At 35.1% G+C, this 17,474-nt stretch overlaps 1 protein-coding gene and 1 long non-coding RNA gene across 13 annotated transcripts in view; both read right to left on the bottom strand.

The window, feature by feature from the left end:
• Nucleotides 1-17,474, bottom strand: part of LOC149132186 (uncharacterized) — a 158,352-nt gene that overhangs the window by 108,284 nt on the left and 32,594 nt on the right. The window lies entirely within an intron of this gene.
• The window catches only part of LOC106883550 (protein diaphanous homolog 2), a 124,605-nt gene that overhangs the window by 74,537 nt on the left and 32,594 nt on the right, over nt 1-17,474 (bottom strand). For all 12 annotated transcript variants that reach the window (XM_089365013.1, XM_089365014.1, XM_089365008.1 and 9 more), the window contains exons 4-9: nt 11,866-11,934; nt 11,582-11,645; nt 8,607-8,740; nt 5,122-5,230; nt 2,784-2,894; nt 124-245 (exon numbers count right to left, since the gene is read on the bottom strand). In XM_089365013.1, the coding sequence (XP_089221139.1) occupies nt 124-245; nt 2,784-2,894; nt 5,122-5,230; nt 8,607-8,740; nt 11,582-11,645; nt 11,866-11,934 (609 nt within the window). The remainder of the gene's footprint in view (nt 1-123; nt 246-2,783; nt 2,895-5,121; nt 5,231-8,606; nt 8,741-11,581; nt 11,646-11,865; nt 11,935-17,474) is intronic.

The raw sequence follows: 17,474 nt of genomic DNA on the forward strand, positions 1-17,474 counted from the left end.
CAAATTTATCGTGAAAAGTATGACAACAGATCTATTTGATGTTCTACTGACTCTGCCATATCATTGCTATTTTGGGAATAACAAGAGTAATACAGGAAAAAAACTTTTGAAAATAAAGGATATGATAATTCAATTTTGATGTTTTCATATCTTTGGAAAAAATCCTCAGAATCTTCATCTGCTTGTGTATGGAAAACATGCAATTGAGTTTTCAAATCTTCAAATTCTTGTGGTTTATCAAATTTCTACAAAATGAAATTCACACTTTTAAAAAAACAGTCAAGAGGATCAGAGAGTATCTTCATAATTTATATAAGTTTATATACACTTTATTTATTTACCTATTTTATATTTTATATTGTAATTTTTGGACAACTGTTTCATTCTTTACAGGTTTACAACAAGACCATCAAAGGTTCACATCATTTCTAATAACAAGAGTAGCAAAGGAGTTACAGTAACCAGATGCAGAATAAAAATGTCATGGGTATTATTTGTAAAGCAGTGGTTTTTCAGTTTCTTGCTAATGTTTACATCATTTATTGATAGATACAACTGAAAGATGTCCATATACTTCCATAGACACATTCACACACATTTACTCTTGTGAACAAGAAGGCTACCTTTCAGTGTTGGTGCCATGACAAATGCATCCAGTGCAATCTATAAAGTAATTGGCAAATTGAGAGGAGACAACACAATTACAAGAAGATTATTTGACCTTGCCAGCAGCGCGACAACTTTTCTGGTACTGATGTCAGGAAAAATGCACCCTCTATACACTGTAAAGTGGTCATCATTAGTTGGCACATCCAGCCTTAGAAACTATGCCAACACCGAGATGTCTGAGCAAGATGTAATTCTACAATTTATCTAGGAGAGCTCTAACACCAATAAGAACCGACTTGGATTAACAGTGTCTCTTCTGTTAATCTCTTCACTATTATCCTCTCACAATAATCAATGTTCCTTTCATATCCCATTCACTTTCATGATAGTGCTCACCATTCTTTTACTAACCCCTTCTCCAGAACATCCAGTTCATCATCCTGATCTTTTTCCCATTTGTGTACTACTCTACACTCTATACATTCATATTCACATATTATGCCTTGGATATGTCTCTCTGCATTTATATTCTACTTCCACATCTGTTATAATGATACACTCCTGCCCTTCATTCTCTCACTGTATTCATCCATTGACTCCCACAACCTACTTCTTTTTCTTGCACTGACCCTATCACCATAGCTTTTCTTTTGCTTCAACAATTAAGAGGCAGACCCCAATAACACACGTATATAACTGTTGGTTTTCCCCATTCAAAAAAGTTGGATGGGGGTGAATACCTCCTCATTCCTACAATTTGATATTAATAAATTATTATGCCTCTATACCACCCAAATATAATATCTCTTTGTCTATTATCTCTCTTATGTCCACTTTATTACCTTTCCCCCTTCCTTCTCTTGATAGCCAAATTCCCTAGGTATGACATCTGCTCTATTTTATCCTAACCATTATCTGGCCATCCTGACTTTCATTCCCATCCAACTTCTTTGAATGGGAAAGCCAACAAGTTACCCCTCTTTCCCTCTAATCCTCCCAAGACCTGATACCCTCATTATATTGAACTACTTATTTCTCTCTTACCAAGACCTATTAATTATTTTATCTATAAATCACCACCCCTCACTTAGCTATATAATATAATGCTTCTATATGTCTATCTGTCTTTCTCTCACATTAAAAACACTTTACTTACTCTGCTTCTCATCATTCACATGGACTTTCAAACTGCTACCACTTTAAAAACCTGATACATAACCAATCCCAGAGAAATAAGAACCAATCTGTATATACACACAACTCCAGTAGCTTCAGAGAACTGGAGCTACTAATTTGCATACCATAATTCTTTAACACTTTATTTAATATCAGTAGCCTGTCAATGGGGAGCCCAGTCCACACAGTATCAAGATATGATACAGTAAAACTACATACTAGACACATATATCCAAACAAACACATAAATAGACATATATACATATATACATATATATATATATATATATATATATATATATATACATACACGCATGCGCGCGCAAATATATACACACAAATATACATTCAGATATACAAATATAAACATACACATCACCATCATCATTTAACATTCATCTTCCATGTTGGCATGGGTTTGACAGGATGTTAAGTGGCAGTGTATAAAGAAGGTGTCATAGAGAAAGACAATATAATAAAACTGTAGATAAATGAAAAATAAGATGATGTGGATGGGTGAAAGAGAAGAGGGATTATACTAACAGAGAAGAAGGTCAGAGATACACAGGGATGGATATAGTGAGTGACAAAGGTGAGAAGAGCATAAATGGTTGATATGAGAGGATGTTCAGTGAAAAATAAGGTGGGAAGGGATAATGTTAAGAATGTGGGATGACAGGGAAGTGGTTCCAAAGAGAGGGATAATGGATAGTACAAAAGAGAGATGAAATATGTGTAACACTACTCGCATATAATTACAGTGGCTGAATAAATAATGCCATAGTTAGCAGGGTGATGTCATCATTCATACATATCACATTATCAAACCAGAGCAGTCTTCTCCCTTGCACACGACATTTGATTCTTCTGATGCCTAACTTTTCTTTCAATACACGAGCACTTTGCTGTACATGCACAGTGACATTGTTTATCCAGAGATTGTGTTCACTTTTGTTTTCTGGTAAGATTTTTGATAGTTGAGAAAAGAAAATACAAACCTCTAAGATGTTATTGAGACCAGTTCTTATAAATTCATTTCTAAGATGTATTCTGAATTCTAAATCATCAGGTGTAGACACAATGGCATTGACTAACTGAATACAAGCAACCTAAAGAAATAAACAAATCAAATATTTACTACTACTAATAATAATAATGACAACAATGATAGTAATAATAACAGCAACAACAATGAAATATCATTTCTTTTATTTGCCACCAGGGTGATGTTTGAGGGGTCCCCACAAAGACAGACATAATGTATGGAGGTTTGCATATATATATATATATATATATATATATATATATATATATAAAACAAACAAAAACTTGGAAATATACATAAGTAACATTAGGGGAGAAAAAGATAATAGTGATGTGCTCCTCCTGATACAGGAGGACTACTAGGGACAATCAAGAAACCCCACTATTCAAGATCTCTCTCAACTCTCTCCAGTTCCATTTCTTCAACTTACAGCTTTGTATTTAAAGTGATGTCATCCTTTCTTGCCATTTTTGTAACTTTCACCTACCTTTCAACAAATTCACCTGAGGACAGTAACTCCCTCTCTACTCTCATTCCCCTTTTCAAGTGAAACTTGAAAAAGTTGAACAGGGCTCTACAGAAAAGGAAAGTCTCATTCACCAGACAACCTCTTCTGCAATTCCTACCAAACAGAGGAAAACTACATTACCTTTGCAGTTAAGATGGTGGTGGTGGTGGGGTTTCAATAATCACAGCTGACAGACAGATCCATCCCACACATAAAAGCAGCTGTTCAACAAAACTCCACAAGTCAGCAATTCTTAGACATTGAATGAATGCATGTTGAAGTTTCGTTGCTCTGCACAGATCATGGACATGCCAGTCTGACAGTACTCTGTGCCTGTAGAATTTATTGTGAACTGGTAGTGCCCCTTGGTAGCACTGCCAGGTCAAGTATTTTAAGGAATTATCCATGGTAGTCCCTAACTGGAAAGTCCTCTGGAACAGGCTAGCCAATTCATGTTCACTAATGCCCAGAGACACCTCAAGAATGTTGACACACTTCTTCACTACTAATTCTCTCTTTTTAGGTAGTGGAACATTTACTAATTCCATTGTCTGACTGGTAGAAGGCTGAGAGTCCCTTACAACACTTTTTGTGTCAGGAGCCCAGTCTCAGTCTTTCCTTCACCTAAGACTGCAGCTTTGTCAAGGAGACAAGTTGTGGAAAGATTTGTCTTGTGAACGAAGCTCACACATGTTCACTGTCAAGGAATCATTGCAGGTACCATGCAGAGGGTCCTGGCAGCAAACTGACCACCTGATTATTGGAATGCATCCTTTCAACAAGAAAATTTTAAAAAAAACAGATGTTCTAATATGACCAAGCAGAAGCTGGGGCAAGGAATAGTGGTAGGTAATAAATAATAATGGAGGTGATATAAGCATTCACTACCTCTGTCTGGTTTTTCAGAGGTAGCTTCCTCTTTGTATATTTCTGAGTGAAACTGGCCATCTCATCCCAGTCCTTATCAATCTGGAGGTCAGGACTGAACCAGACGACCCTGAGCAGTTTAACTGGTCTTTCAGTCCAGCACCCAATGATGTTATCCAATGGCATGAATCTATCTCCCCAGCTTTCTCTTCCATGGAATCAGGGAGAAAGCTTTTCTGCTGTCTAGATTTTGCTATAGGTGTCCTCCTACTGATGGTATTGTTGTAGATGTAGTTGTGGTGTTGGCAACAGAGGTGGTTTAAATTTCTTTCATTGAGGGTAGAAAGCCAAGCCTTTTGATGGGTAGTACTTCTACAGACATAACATTCTGTCTTTTGCCCTTTATCACCACTCTTATGAGCTCCATGCTCTCCATGTAAATGAGGTCAGAAATTTTGCAAAAATTTTCTGCAGTAGGCAGAATTTCCACCTCCACCCTGACCACAGACAAGTTCACTTTTGGGGATGATTTCATGGTTGTATATCACCATACTCCTCTAGTATAAACCCAAAATACTCAATATTCAGTTCTGGAGGTACACTGAAAAGATTATTCATCCACTTCCCTAGATAAAATATGGTCATCTAAGGAGTATGTCTTAAGCTGCAAATGTCTTGGTTTCTTTTTTGGTATGGCATATTGTGACCAGCAAGCCAAACACTTTTTTCTCTTTCATATGCCATATTAAACCTCAGTGTATTTACCTTTTAGCAGTTGAAATATGTGGCAAACATATTTCAACTAACCTAAATTCTGCTCATACCTAAATACTGCTTCACGTTAACACTTCGTTGTTTAGAAATTTAATTTTAAAATATTATGAATGCATAAATGAAAGAAGTTCTAATTACAAACCTGCATTGGTAAGTTGTCTGTCATTTCAAGCCCCTTGATAATAGGCTGGAATCTAGGCTGTGATCGTATTTCAGCACATGAGGTAATTCCTTCTAAAGCTTTATCATGACTAAAAGTTAAAATTGAAAATTACAGACAATATCAGTTTTGGAGTAAAATTAATAATGAAAACTGGCACCACAAATAATTTTTCTTTTTTTTTTTTATATCTTAGGACCACCCTCAAATATGTAAAGATTGGGAAAATGCATATCAGTAATTGGCTTTACAGCTTATGCCCAAAGTCAAGAGACAATGGCATTAGGTCTTTAAGGAAATCAAAATGATAATACACATACACACACACACAATACAAGTACAATGGGTGTGAATTAAAGTGTTGTAACTGAGTGACTCATGTGACTCTACCTGCCTCTTTCTTTCTCTCTCCTCAACATATATTTCATTTCCATAACAAACAGACCACAACATAAAAAATATCATGCACACAACACTAGCCAATCTGCTTTTACTATTTCTCCCCATTTCAAACATGGTCAGCAGCTTCAGTAAATCATAATATGCAGTATCTGGCTAGATCCTCATTTTTTTCTGTTCTCTAGGACTCATTATAAAACAAGTATTTAAATGCAAACTCAGAAAAATGGCATTTTAATTTTATCATTCCAGATAAAGTTAATGTGTGCATAATACTACCCATGCCTTTCTTCAGTATGTATTATCAACATCTGTTGGCAATGAAAAATCTTTCTCTCAGAATGAAAGGCAGAGTGTATGATGCTTGTATACAAACAGTCATGCTACATAGTAGTTAGGTATGGGCCCTGAGTACAGAGGATATATCATCATCATCAACATTTAACATCTGTTTTCCATGCTAGCATGGGTTGGATAGCTTGACAGGAGCTGGCAAGGTCAGGGTTTGCACTAAGTTCCATAGTCTGTTTTGGCTTGGATGCTCTTCCTAATGCCATCTACTTTACAGGCACCATCACCAGCGCTTTTACATGACACCAACATCAATGCTTTTTATGTGACACTGGCACTTTACATGGTACCAGCATCCACACACATTTTACATGGCACCAGTGTCCACACCAATGCTTCTTATGTGGCACCTTTTGTTGTGGTAGGTGGGTCATCTTGCATACAGTAATGCACCACATATCTTGGTCCTCTGTCATCTCCTTTGTAAAGTTCAGTGTTTTGGGAGCTGTCAATACTTTGTCCCACATCCTCCTGGGTCCCCTTCTTCCACAAATAAACTAATCTAGCATGCTTCATTGAATGTGTAACATAAGTGTGCATGTATGACAAAGTATGAATGTGCTGAGAGAAAGATTAGGAAAAAAAGCAATCAGATGTAATATGCCAGAAAGAAGACTGTGATGGTTTGGTCATGTGATGCAGATGAATGAGGACAGATGTATAAAGAAGTGTGGATCGCTAAATGCGGATGGAATTTGTGGACAAGGGAGACTTAAGAAAATGTGGAATGGAGTGATGAGGGCTGATCTAAAGACACTGAACCTCATGAAATAGATAACAAAGGACAGAGATGTCTGATGATATGAGGTTCTTGAGAAAACCTATCCACCTCAGTGAAACAGAGTTCTTGTAGCACTGTGTTTTTTTGTGCTCTTCACCCGTGTTACATTGATTCACCCCAATGGGATTGTATATACTTTGGTATTTTAATTCATTGAAACCCACCACTGAAGTTATCATTTCAAAAACCAATAAGTTTTAAATCTACATCTGCATCATCAGCAAAGGCTAATACATTTTACATTTTGAGATTGAACCATTTTGCTTTATGTTTAAGATCTAACAATATTAAAATATTGACTCTCAATTGTCTCATAAAGTTGTATTTATTTGAGTTTTCTTTTGACAATGCAAATGTCTGGCTTGTAGAGATACATACATTATTTAATCTATAATAATTATGAAAAAAGTTAAGTTATTCTTAAAGTCATTCCAAATTCATTTCTGTTGTTAGAATAAATATAGACATACATGAACATGAATGATAAAGTTAATGATGGATTTTAGCATTTCTAAGGAATTAATGATACACTGACTAGTTGCACTGTGTACAATGAAATGCTTTCTTCCATTGTGTGCACGATTGACAAAAAGTAGAGTCCACTTTTTCTTCGTGGTTTAATTTTTAGCATTCAGTAATATGAAAAAATGCATGTAAAATAATTTGTATTTGTTATCAACATTATATGTCCATATTCTATGCTTTCATTATCTGGATGGGTTTTCAGTCCAACATCTCACCATTTGAGATATTTTATCATCTGCATTGTCAGGTTAAGCATCCAAAGATCAGTTTTCACCATTTCTTCTGTGATCTTAGTCTTATGCAGTTCCTTCAGTTTAGATTTCTTGGCATCTCTTTACCCAGTTGTCCTCCAGATACATCACATGTTGATGACAACTCAGTCTTCTCTGTTGTACACAACAACTGGGGTTTTTTTATATCCAAATTTTCTCAGTTCACTTCTGCTCCAATGTAAATGCACAATAGATTATGTTTGTCTCACTTCCTCCCAAACCTTGTCAACATTTTGCTATTGTGCAACATTGTATTTCATATACAAGCATTCCCAGCAGAGGAGGTAGTCCCCTTTCATAACCAGCAAAAGTAATAACACCCTGAACTGTCTCCACTCTGTTCTTACTCTGGTCAGTAGCTTTTGTAACACTCTCACTTCTGATTAAGCTACCTAAGTAAGAAAATATAATCAACCATTTCTAGGAATTCTTTCAAGCATTTGAAAGAATTTATTTTATGGGAAAAGCACGTCTACTGCATAAGAAGTCTTCTGTAAGCCTACCTGCAATCTCACTGCATCTCTTGTGGCCACATAGTTTACATGGATATGCTGTATGTCATTCATACAGCTTCTTTTTATTTTAGCATTTGCTAGATATTGGTAGAGGTACATCTTTCTTATGTCTCCTTGAAATGTGCCAGCAGATGTCTCAAATTCATAATTGTTGCAGAACAAACATAGATATGAGTACAAATTAAAGTAAATGGATCTCTCAATTTCAATGAGGAGTACTTTGGTTGTTTGATAAACTCAAATGTCTTCCCATTGAATTATAATATAATGAGTACTCCACAGTCTACTGTACCCTTTTTATACAGGTTAAATTACCCTAAACAATTTCATTCATAAAAATCAATCTGAAATTATGGTAGAAGACACTTGCCCAAGATGCCAAAGTGGGACTGAAGCTAGGACCTCATAACTGTAAAACAAATTTCTTAACATACAAATACACATACACAAAACTACATAACTATTTTACATCCATTTTCAGATAAATTATCTTTGCTTTTAAGATCAAATCATTTTGCTTTATGTTTAAGATCTAACAATATAAAAATATTGATTCTCAATTGTCTTTTAAAGTTATATTTACTTAAAAATGTCAACAATAAAAAATATATAAACAAGCATTACCCTGATGGTGTTACCAAGCAAATGGCAGCTATAAGCCTAACAGCTTCTAACATTGTAGTTGCATCAGAAGGATCTATAGTTCTTGCTAAAATTGTTAAGGCTTCTTCATGGTTGATGAATTTGAGCAAACCAACCTGAATAAAGAAGAAAATGTGTATTTTTAATGAACTAAAAAAAAATAATGAAATCTGCAATGAAAGCTCAACTATTTCTAAAGTAAAAAAACTGAAAATGTTTACAAATTTATCAAAGATCATCTAAAATTTAAAGACTTATGTTCTGACTTTAAGTAAATAAAATCAACATAGATAATACTGTGTTTCCTTGAAAATAAGATAGGGTTTATATTAATTTTCACTCTGAAATGATGCATTAGGGCTTATTTTCAGGGGAGTTCATATTTTTTTCATGCACCAAAAAATAACGTTACAAAATAGAAAATTATGAAATTACTAAATAAACAGAAATTACAAAAAATAATCTACATTTACTTGATTTATAACAACAGAAATTTATTAAACAGAAATTACGGAAACGATCTACATTTACTTGACGATTTACATGTTCTTTTACTCAGAAACACATTAACAACAATTTATTCAAAAACGGTCATGTCATTGTTCTACAAATCACCAGATTCCAAAATTCCTGTGGAGTTTTCGTGTGACTATTTCCTGCAGAACTTTCATCCCCAGTCTCTCATGTCAAGTAGTAGAGTCTCATTGAATGAGAAGTTCTTGTCCAGATAGCCTCCTATTCGTAATGCATTGGCAACACAGCTGTCTGTGATTTTGTTCCATGAATTAGTCACCCAAGGCATTTTCTCTTGCAGGCTGAGTTTCACAAAATTTCCATGCTGATTTCTCACCATTCTGTTGTTAATGTAGTCATTGATTTCCATGCATAAATGGGCCTTGAATGGTTTATTTATTGCAATGTCAAGAGTATGGAGATAGGCAGTCATTCCTGCAGGAATCATGATTTTATCTATTCTTTCTGCAAGGAATTTCAATGTCTTTTGCGTGGTGTGCGCTAGCTAAATCCCAGACTATCAGATTTAATTGGCCTCCTTGAAAAATAAGTGGCAGCATGAAATTGATCCACTTCCTTAAAACTGCCTGTGTGCACCATGCCTTTTTAGTTTCCAGAAAACAGATGCCTGAAAAGCATTCAGTTTTATCCTTCCTGCCTTTAGTGATGATTAGAGATGGGGCTTTACTTCCATCGAGACGAACTGCCAAAATACATGTAGCTCGTGTACTTTCATAACCAGTGGAAGGAATGTAGATTGATGACATACCCCTTTAATCAATTGCTGATTGAGATCCATGGCCCATGAACACTGCAGTTTCATCCATAGCAATCATGTTAGAGAGTTAGAAAGATGATATTTAGAAAAGTCCAGCATGGAAAATGGACGTTAAACGATGATGATGATATCCCATCAACAAAGAACTTAAATGCAAGTGCACATTTAATAATCTTGGTATCTTCCAGTTTGAACAGTGTTGTCAGCCTTCTCAGAGAAAAATCATGTCGCTGATGGAAATATATCATACTGTGGACAAATGCTTGATTATCAATCTTGTGAACAACTAAAGCCTTTGCTCTCCTGTCAGTAACCCATTCACAGATGACATCTTCCAGCTCAGAAAATAGTGGTTGCATTTCCCTCGTCCACTTGTTGACTGAGTTTATCGTAGTCTTCTTGCCATTTTTGAACCATTTGGAGATCCAAATTCTTTTCTTTGCAGAAACCAGTAAAATTATTGCCCAATGATTCCTCCATGACTCCTTTCTTGTACTCAATGGAACAACTCTTTCTTCTTGCATTCATCTTGTCTTGGGGTGAAAATGACCTGACAAATTGATTTTCTATTCAATTTCATCATGTTTTCCGGGAGATTTTTGCCTTGAAAGAAATGTGTACTTTATTGTTTTTTGCATCTACTAACCAGTACTGACCACTGACGAAAATCTTATGACACATTTGAAAGCTCCGAACATGGGCTGCCAATTGATGTATAGCTTGTTAATATTTGAGTCACAAAAGAGACGCCAGGATAGATTTTGTGACATCATTATTTTTAGCTGTCTAAAAGATATTTTGAACAGTGAATACACCGCAACAAAATGGTTTGCATGAATATGAAGAGGCTGCTTATTTCTTTCGTCTGTCTGCCACTCTCAACTAGGGCGTATTTTAAGAGAAGTGCTTATATTAAAATCCTCCTGAAAATTCATGCTAGGTCTTATTTTCTGCTTAGGTCTTATTTTCAGGGAAACACGGTAGCTGAAGACATTTTACTAATCTGTTTACAGTAAGTGTAGGTGTTTTTTAAATTTAAATATTGTTTTGGGGCTTAGTCACAGGAGAAAGCAATCATAACCATTTCCAGAGCCTCTGTGAAAACATGAAGCTATTCTTAGACTAGAGTCTGGGCATGAATGCTTGCAAAAGAAAGAGCTCCAGTAAAAGCTCTTATGGCAGATTAAAGGTACCACTGAGTAACAATCCCTATGAAGGACATCCACACATTTCGGTCTATCAAATCTCACTCTCATGGCTTTGTTCAATCTAACACTGGCAGACATTTGCATGAAGTGGAAATGAACGACATAACATGAAAAAACCACATAAAAGTGAAGCAAACCTTAATTACACAGCCTTGCCTGCACATAAACATAAGATTAAAATATTGCTTTCTCATCATGTTATTTGAATTTTAGTAACAACAGAGAGAGAGAAAATATTTTACATTCTATGTCATAAAAGTAAACAAATTAGTTTTTATTGCATTCACAAAATATATTTTATTCAAAATATTTGCAAACATTACAATAAGTTACAACAAAAAGTAAAAATTTAAAAATAAAATAGAAATTGAATCAATGGCATATATTTTCAGTTAGTAAACTTAGTTGATAGAACTCACATATTACTTTATAATTTAAATTGTTAATTCATGTTTTACCTGATTATTCATAAAAACTTTCAAGCATCTCACACATTCATATGTACTCCTTCGCTCCTGTTTGCTACAAAATGAAAAGTTAATTTGATTTAACATTTCAAACAGCTACAAATAGAAATTTTCTTAGAGAAAATGAAATCTCACTTTCAATGTAATTTAATATTAATTGTAGTTAAAGTTTCAAAGAATGCAAAGAAATTAAACTTTTTAAAATTGTCGTAAATATACTACAGTTAACTTTTATGTGAAAAGAAAAGGCATATCCAAATGGCAAAACTACTTACAGGTCACAACAATAAGTAAGATTTCGAAGGATTTCATTTAGACCATTTGAACCAAATTCTATAGCCCAACTGAAAAAAAAAAAAAAAATTTAATTCATTTAAAACAATTTTTGTGAGAAAATTATGCATCTATATTAAATCTATCAATGAAATCAATAAATGAAAGCAATTTCACAATTTTCCTTATAAATTTAAAACTAGATTCTCAAAACTGGTGTTCTATTACAATTCTTTGAATTAACTTTCTCCTGTCACTTTTTTAAGTTTTTAAATTCTATGAACATCTTACATTGTTTTCTAAAACAAGAAAGCCAAGTTACACAACTTAAATTTTCCCATACATGTGTATAAATCAGTTGATAGAAATCAGAGCATGGATAAAAGCATATTCCAAAGCCAAAGTCTTAAAAACAAAAAACTAAAAATGTGAAAGATGAATGGTAGATTACCGAAAGATGACAGGTTTGTCATGAGAAAGTAAGTATTGCAAATATAAAAAATAAAACAATGAGAACATGTTTCTTTGGTTTAATCAGATTTACTGCCACCCCCATCACCACTATACACATTTGTAAATACATATATAACACATGCATATACACACAGGAACGACATGTACACATCACGACCACCTCCTCCTAACATCTAGATTCCACATAGATGGGGTAGTTTGGCAGGGAACCAAATCATGCACCAATGTCTAATTTGCCATGGTTTCTGATGCCCATCATTTAACAGTATGTACTGAGTGCTTTTCTCATACTACTCACACTAGTGATGATTGCTCTATAACTTACAAGGTTAAGGACTTAAAGTGGCCCCTATAACTAAAAGCAAGACAAAGTGGGTAATGATTCTCGGGGAAGCAATGAGGTATGGTAAGAAAACACAGGGATAAGGAAGGGAACAAGGGACAGAGGAGGTTTTAATGAGAGAGAGAGAAGGACAGAGTTCAAAACTAATAAGATAAGTTGTACGAGGCAGAGTACAGGGTGAGCAAACATTATGCAGAATTAGTACAGACAGACAGTGTGACAAAAAAGGAGCTAGAAGAGAGTAGTTTAGCAATTGATGAGTGGAGAAGAGTCCAGAGAAAGTCAATAAAGGAAAGAGAGATATGGAGAAAGGTCAGATACAGAAAGAAGAGAGGTACTGAAGAGGCAGGAAACTTGCAGCAGAGAGGGTAATGATAAACAAGAAGAGAGAGAGGTACAAGGAGATGGTGAAGGGTGCAATAAAAGTAGGATGGAGGGAAGGAAGCGAGAGGAGAGAGATGAGGAGAGGCAGGAGGAGGCAGTAAGGGAAGAGAGGAGGAGGATGTGATTGCCATGAAAGCATCCTACATGTGGAGGTAGGCAGAGAACATGGAGAACAAAAGAGGATAGAAATTGGGGAAAATAATAAGGGAGTGCATAGATGAAAGAAAAGTCAAAAGGTATCCTATAGGTGTAAGGGTGAATAGTGTGATGAAGGTAAGATTATGTGTTGGGTGGCAATAAAAGTAACCTGAGAGGAAATGTGTGGCGTGTGATAAAAAGATGTGAGTCCTGGAATGGAGCTATTTGGCAGTAGAGACAGTAATGTAAGCATTGTGGAAACATATATATGCATATTACATAAATATATATGCACACACAGACACACACTCTCACAAACACATGTACATAGGTATTCAAACCAATGCTGACTGACCTGGCATTCCCCCCACCTTCTCAACTCCATCATAAAACCCAATTTTGTTTCCTCTCAACCCTTTCTACCAAAGAGTGCAGGCTTGAAACGTCAAAGACTCGTCCATTCTTTCCAAGCACCTAACTACTACACTTGTTTGTTGTTTTTTTTCAACTAGGAGGAGTGGCTGTGTGGTAAGTAGCTTACTTACCAACCACATGGTTCCGGGTTCAGTCCCACTGCGTGGCACTTTGGGCAAGTGTCTTTAACTATAGCCTCGGGATTTGGTAGACGGAAACTGAAAGAAGCCTGTCGTATATATGTATATATATATATATATATATATATATATATATATATATATATATATATATGTATGTATGTATGTATGTATGTATGTATGTGCGTTTGTGTTTGTCCCCCCCACCATCGCTTGACAACTAATACTGGTGTGTTTTCGTCCCTGCAACTTAGCGGTTCGGCAAAAAGAGACTGATAGAATAAGTCCTGGGGTCGATTTTCTCGACTAAAGGCGGTGCTCCAGCATGGCCGCAGTCAAATGACTCAAACAAGTAAAAGAGTAAAAGAGTAGTGTAATCTTTTTTTCTGTAAATTTGAAGTATATATCTATAAATATATATGTATGTGTGTGTGTATACACACACACAGACACACATATATATATAAAGGGAAATTGAAAAGAAAATAGAGAAAATGCACATTAGATTTTTGAAATAAAGGCTTTTTTAAGAAAAGCAAAGACATATACATACAATAAGATTATTTGAGGTGGAATTATGAAGTATATAAATCTTTATTATGAATAATTATAAAGATTCAAAGTCATACTGGTATCATCAGAGCTGATCACTGACTTTGAATGAACACTGATTTCCAAACCGTGTTGGGTCTAATAGTACCTGAGTGAAAAGATTACATGCAAGGGAGGTAAGCAGTTCTGGAAGTAATGCAATTCAGGTGGATATAAATACTGGACTATGAATGGTGTATGGGATATATGGAGATTAGTTGTAATTATTGGTATTGGTAAGGTTAGTAGTGTCCTGTATTAAGTTGTGTATTCATGTTGAGTTGTGGATGATATTTAATCATGAAAGTTGCCTCTTTATTTAATCTTTGCTGTACTGAGGTGTTCTGTGAACATTGATAAAAAGGGAAAATTACGAAGTTCAGTTTAAGGTTCCTAACACATCTTTCTATGTGCTCACTGACCTGTATCTATCTATATTGTGGAGAGCAGATTTGTTCTTTGTGAAGAGTTGTTCTTCTTTGGAGTGACATCCCTGTTTGGCCTATATAGTGATTTCCACACCCTAAGCAGGCAATAGCATTAAGTTTTCAGAGGCACAAGTGAAATTTGATTTTATCTTAAATATTTCGCTTTGTTTGAAGTGAAACTCTGTACCCCACAAAAGGTGGGGACATATGCCACAGTTAGGTAGCCTGCATTTTTTCACTTTTGGTTCCATTATTAATGGCTATAGTCTTGCACTGGTTAATATTTTTTCAATGATTTTGATTGCATTTTGCTCTTGATAATTTTGTGTGAGCTTAGAATTTTGCTCATTGTTTTATTTCCAGTGAGAATGGGTAGATTTTGGATGATGATGTTGAAGGCTTCATCGTTTCTTGAGTTGTGTGTGGAGATGTATGGGAGTATTTTTAGAACTGGTGTAGTATTTCAGTTAACTTCCCTCAATGTTTGTATGTCTATTTCCTTCGCTCGTTTAATCCCATCATTTATTAATGATATTGGGTAATGTCTCCTGATTAGTGTTGATTTAAGTTCAAGGAGTCTTAATTTACAAGTATTGGTACCCAAAACAATGGTACAGATTCTTTCCGCTAGATTATGAGGTATATTAATTTTTATGTGTTTGGGGTGGCATGAGTTAAATAATAGGTATTGTTTTGAATCTGTGGGCTTATAGAAGATGTCTGTTTCGATGTAGTTATTGACTATTTTAATTAGGATGTCAAGAAAAGGGAGCTGTTTACTGCTGTGTTCCATGGTGAATTGTATGTTGCTATTGGTATTGTTGAGCATTATTTTGAAATCGAGGAGTTCGTCCATGCTATCATTCCAAAGTATAAAGCAATCATCTAAGTACCTCTTCCAGTTCTCCTTTAAATAGCAATGAAATGAGATACCATATTTTTGTAATGATGATTGATATATTTCAAGTTCTAGATAACTTGTTACAAGGTTCACAATCACTGGTGCAGCTCAAGTTCCCGTTACAGTTCCACATTTAAAGGAGAACTGGAAGAGGTACTTAGATGATTGCTTTATACTTTGGAATGATAGCATGGATGAACTCCTCAATTTCAAAATAATGCACAACAATACCAATAGCAACATACAATTCACCATGGAATACAGCAGTAAACAGCTCCCTTTTCTTGACATCCTAATTAAAATAGTCAATAACCATATCGAAAAGGACATCTTCTATAAACCTACAGATTCAAAACAATACCTATTATTCAACTCATGCCACCCCAAACACATAGAAATTAATAGACCTTATAATCTAGCGAAAAGAATCTGTACCATAGTTTCGGATACCAATACTCGTGAACAAAGACTCCTTGAATTTAAATCAACATTAATCAGGAGATATTATCCAACATCATTAATAAATGATGGAATTAAACATGTGAAAGAAATAGACATACAAACATTAAGGAAGTTAACTGAAATACTACACCAGTTCTAAAAATACTCCCATACATCTCCTCATATAACCCCAGACACACACACATACATATATGTATAGATATATACTTTAAATTTACAGAAAACAAAAGCTGAAAAAACAACAAACAGGTGTATTAGTTAGATGCTTGGAAAGAATGGACAAGTCTTTGATGTTTTGAGCCTACATTTTTTGGCAGAAAGGGTTGAGAGGAAATTGGGTTTTATGATGGAGTTGGGAAGGAGGGGGGAATGCCAGGTCAGTCAGCATTGGTTTGAATGCCTATGTACATGTGTGCGAGTGTGTCTGTGTGCGCGCGCACATATGTATATATCTTTGCTTTTCTTAAAAAAGCCTTTATTTTTTTTAATCGAATGTGCATTTTCTCTATTTTCTTTTTCCTATTTATACGATGTGTAGTCTTTTTACTTTAAAACCTATCTCTATATTGTATTTATATTTATAAATATACATATATATATATATATATAATTAGGTCAACAAACGTTAAGGCAAGACAAACATCTCATGTCATATACATTATTATTGGAAAAATGCAAAGTCTTATTGCTGTTTCTGGGATATCCCAAAATGCAAAGTCTTACAGCTGTTTCTGTCCTCTTTAACAATTATATATCCACTATATCAGAAAGCAATGGCTCCATAATTACTGTCATACCTATGCCCTTGGAGCCTTAGTAATCCATCACAGCATTTACCTAGCAAACCTTGTCGTTTAGATCACCTGTGAACTAAACTCCTATATTTTGTATATATATAATCTGGGGTTAAGCTAGTAGTGATATGGAACAGCCACTTTCATGTGGTGATTAACTTTGTTAGTGTAGTTACTACTCTGATCTCTTGAAATTTTACAACTAGTTACTTCGCTTGTTGCAAATCAGTGACCGATGGTCACTTTGTTTACAATATATTGCTGGCTAGAGCAGACCCTGGCTATCGTTCTAGCAACCAGGTACTTGCGACTGAGGATGAGCCAACCAGCTTGAAACTGAGTCAGTCTTGGGATCCTGTTGTCTGCTTGGGGTTTATTCCCTCTGCTAGCAATAAATAGGGTACAGCGCTGCACCTATAATCAGCTGATGGAAGATCTGCCTGGGAATAAATTAGTAGTAACAAGGAACAGTCACTTTAATTTGGCAATTAACTCGACTTGTTATATATATTACAGTCATCAGAAATGAAATGAATACTGAA

The sequence above is a fragment of the Octopus bimaculoides genome, chromosome Z, assembly GCF_046866305.1.
Source record: "Octopus bimaculoides isolate indiv1 chromosome Z, ASM4686630v1, whole genome shotgun sequence".
Classification (NCBI taxonomy): Eukaryota; Metazoa; Mollusca; class Cephalopoda; order Octopoda; family Octopodidae; genus Octopus; species Octopus bimaculoides.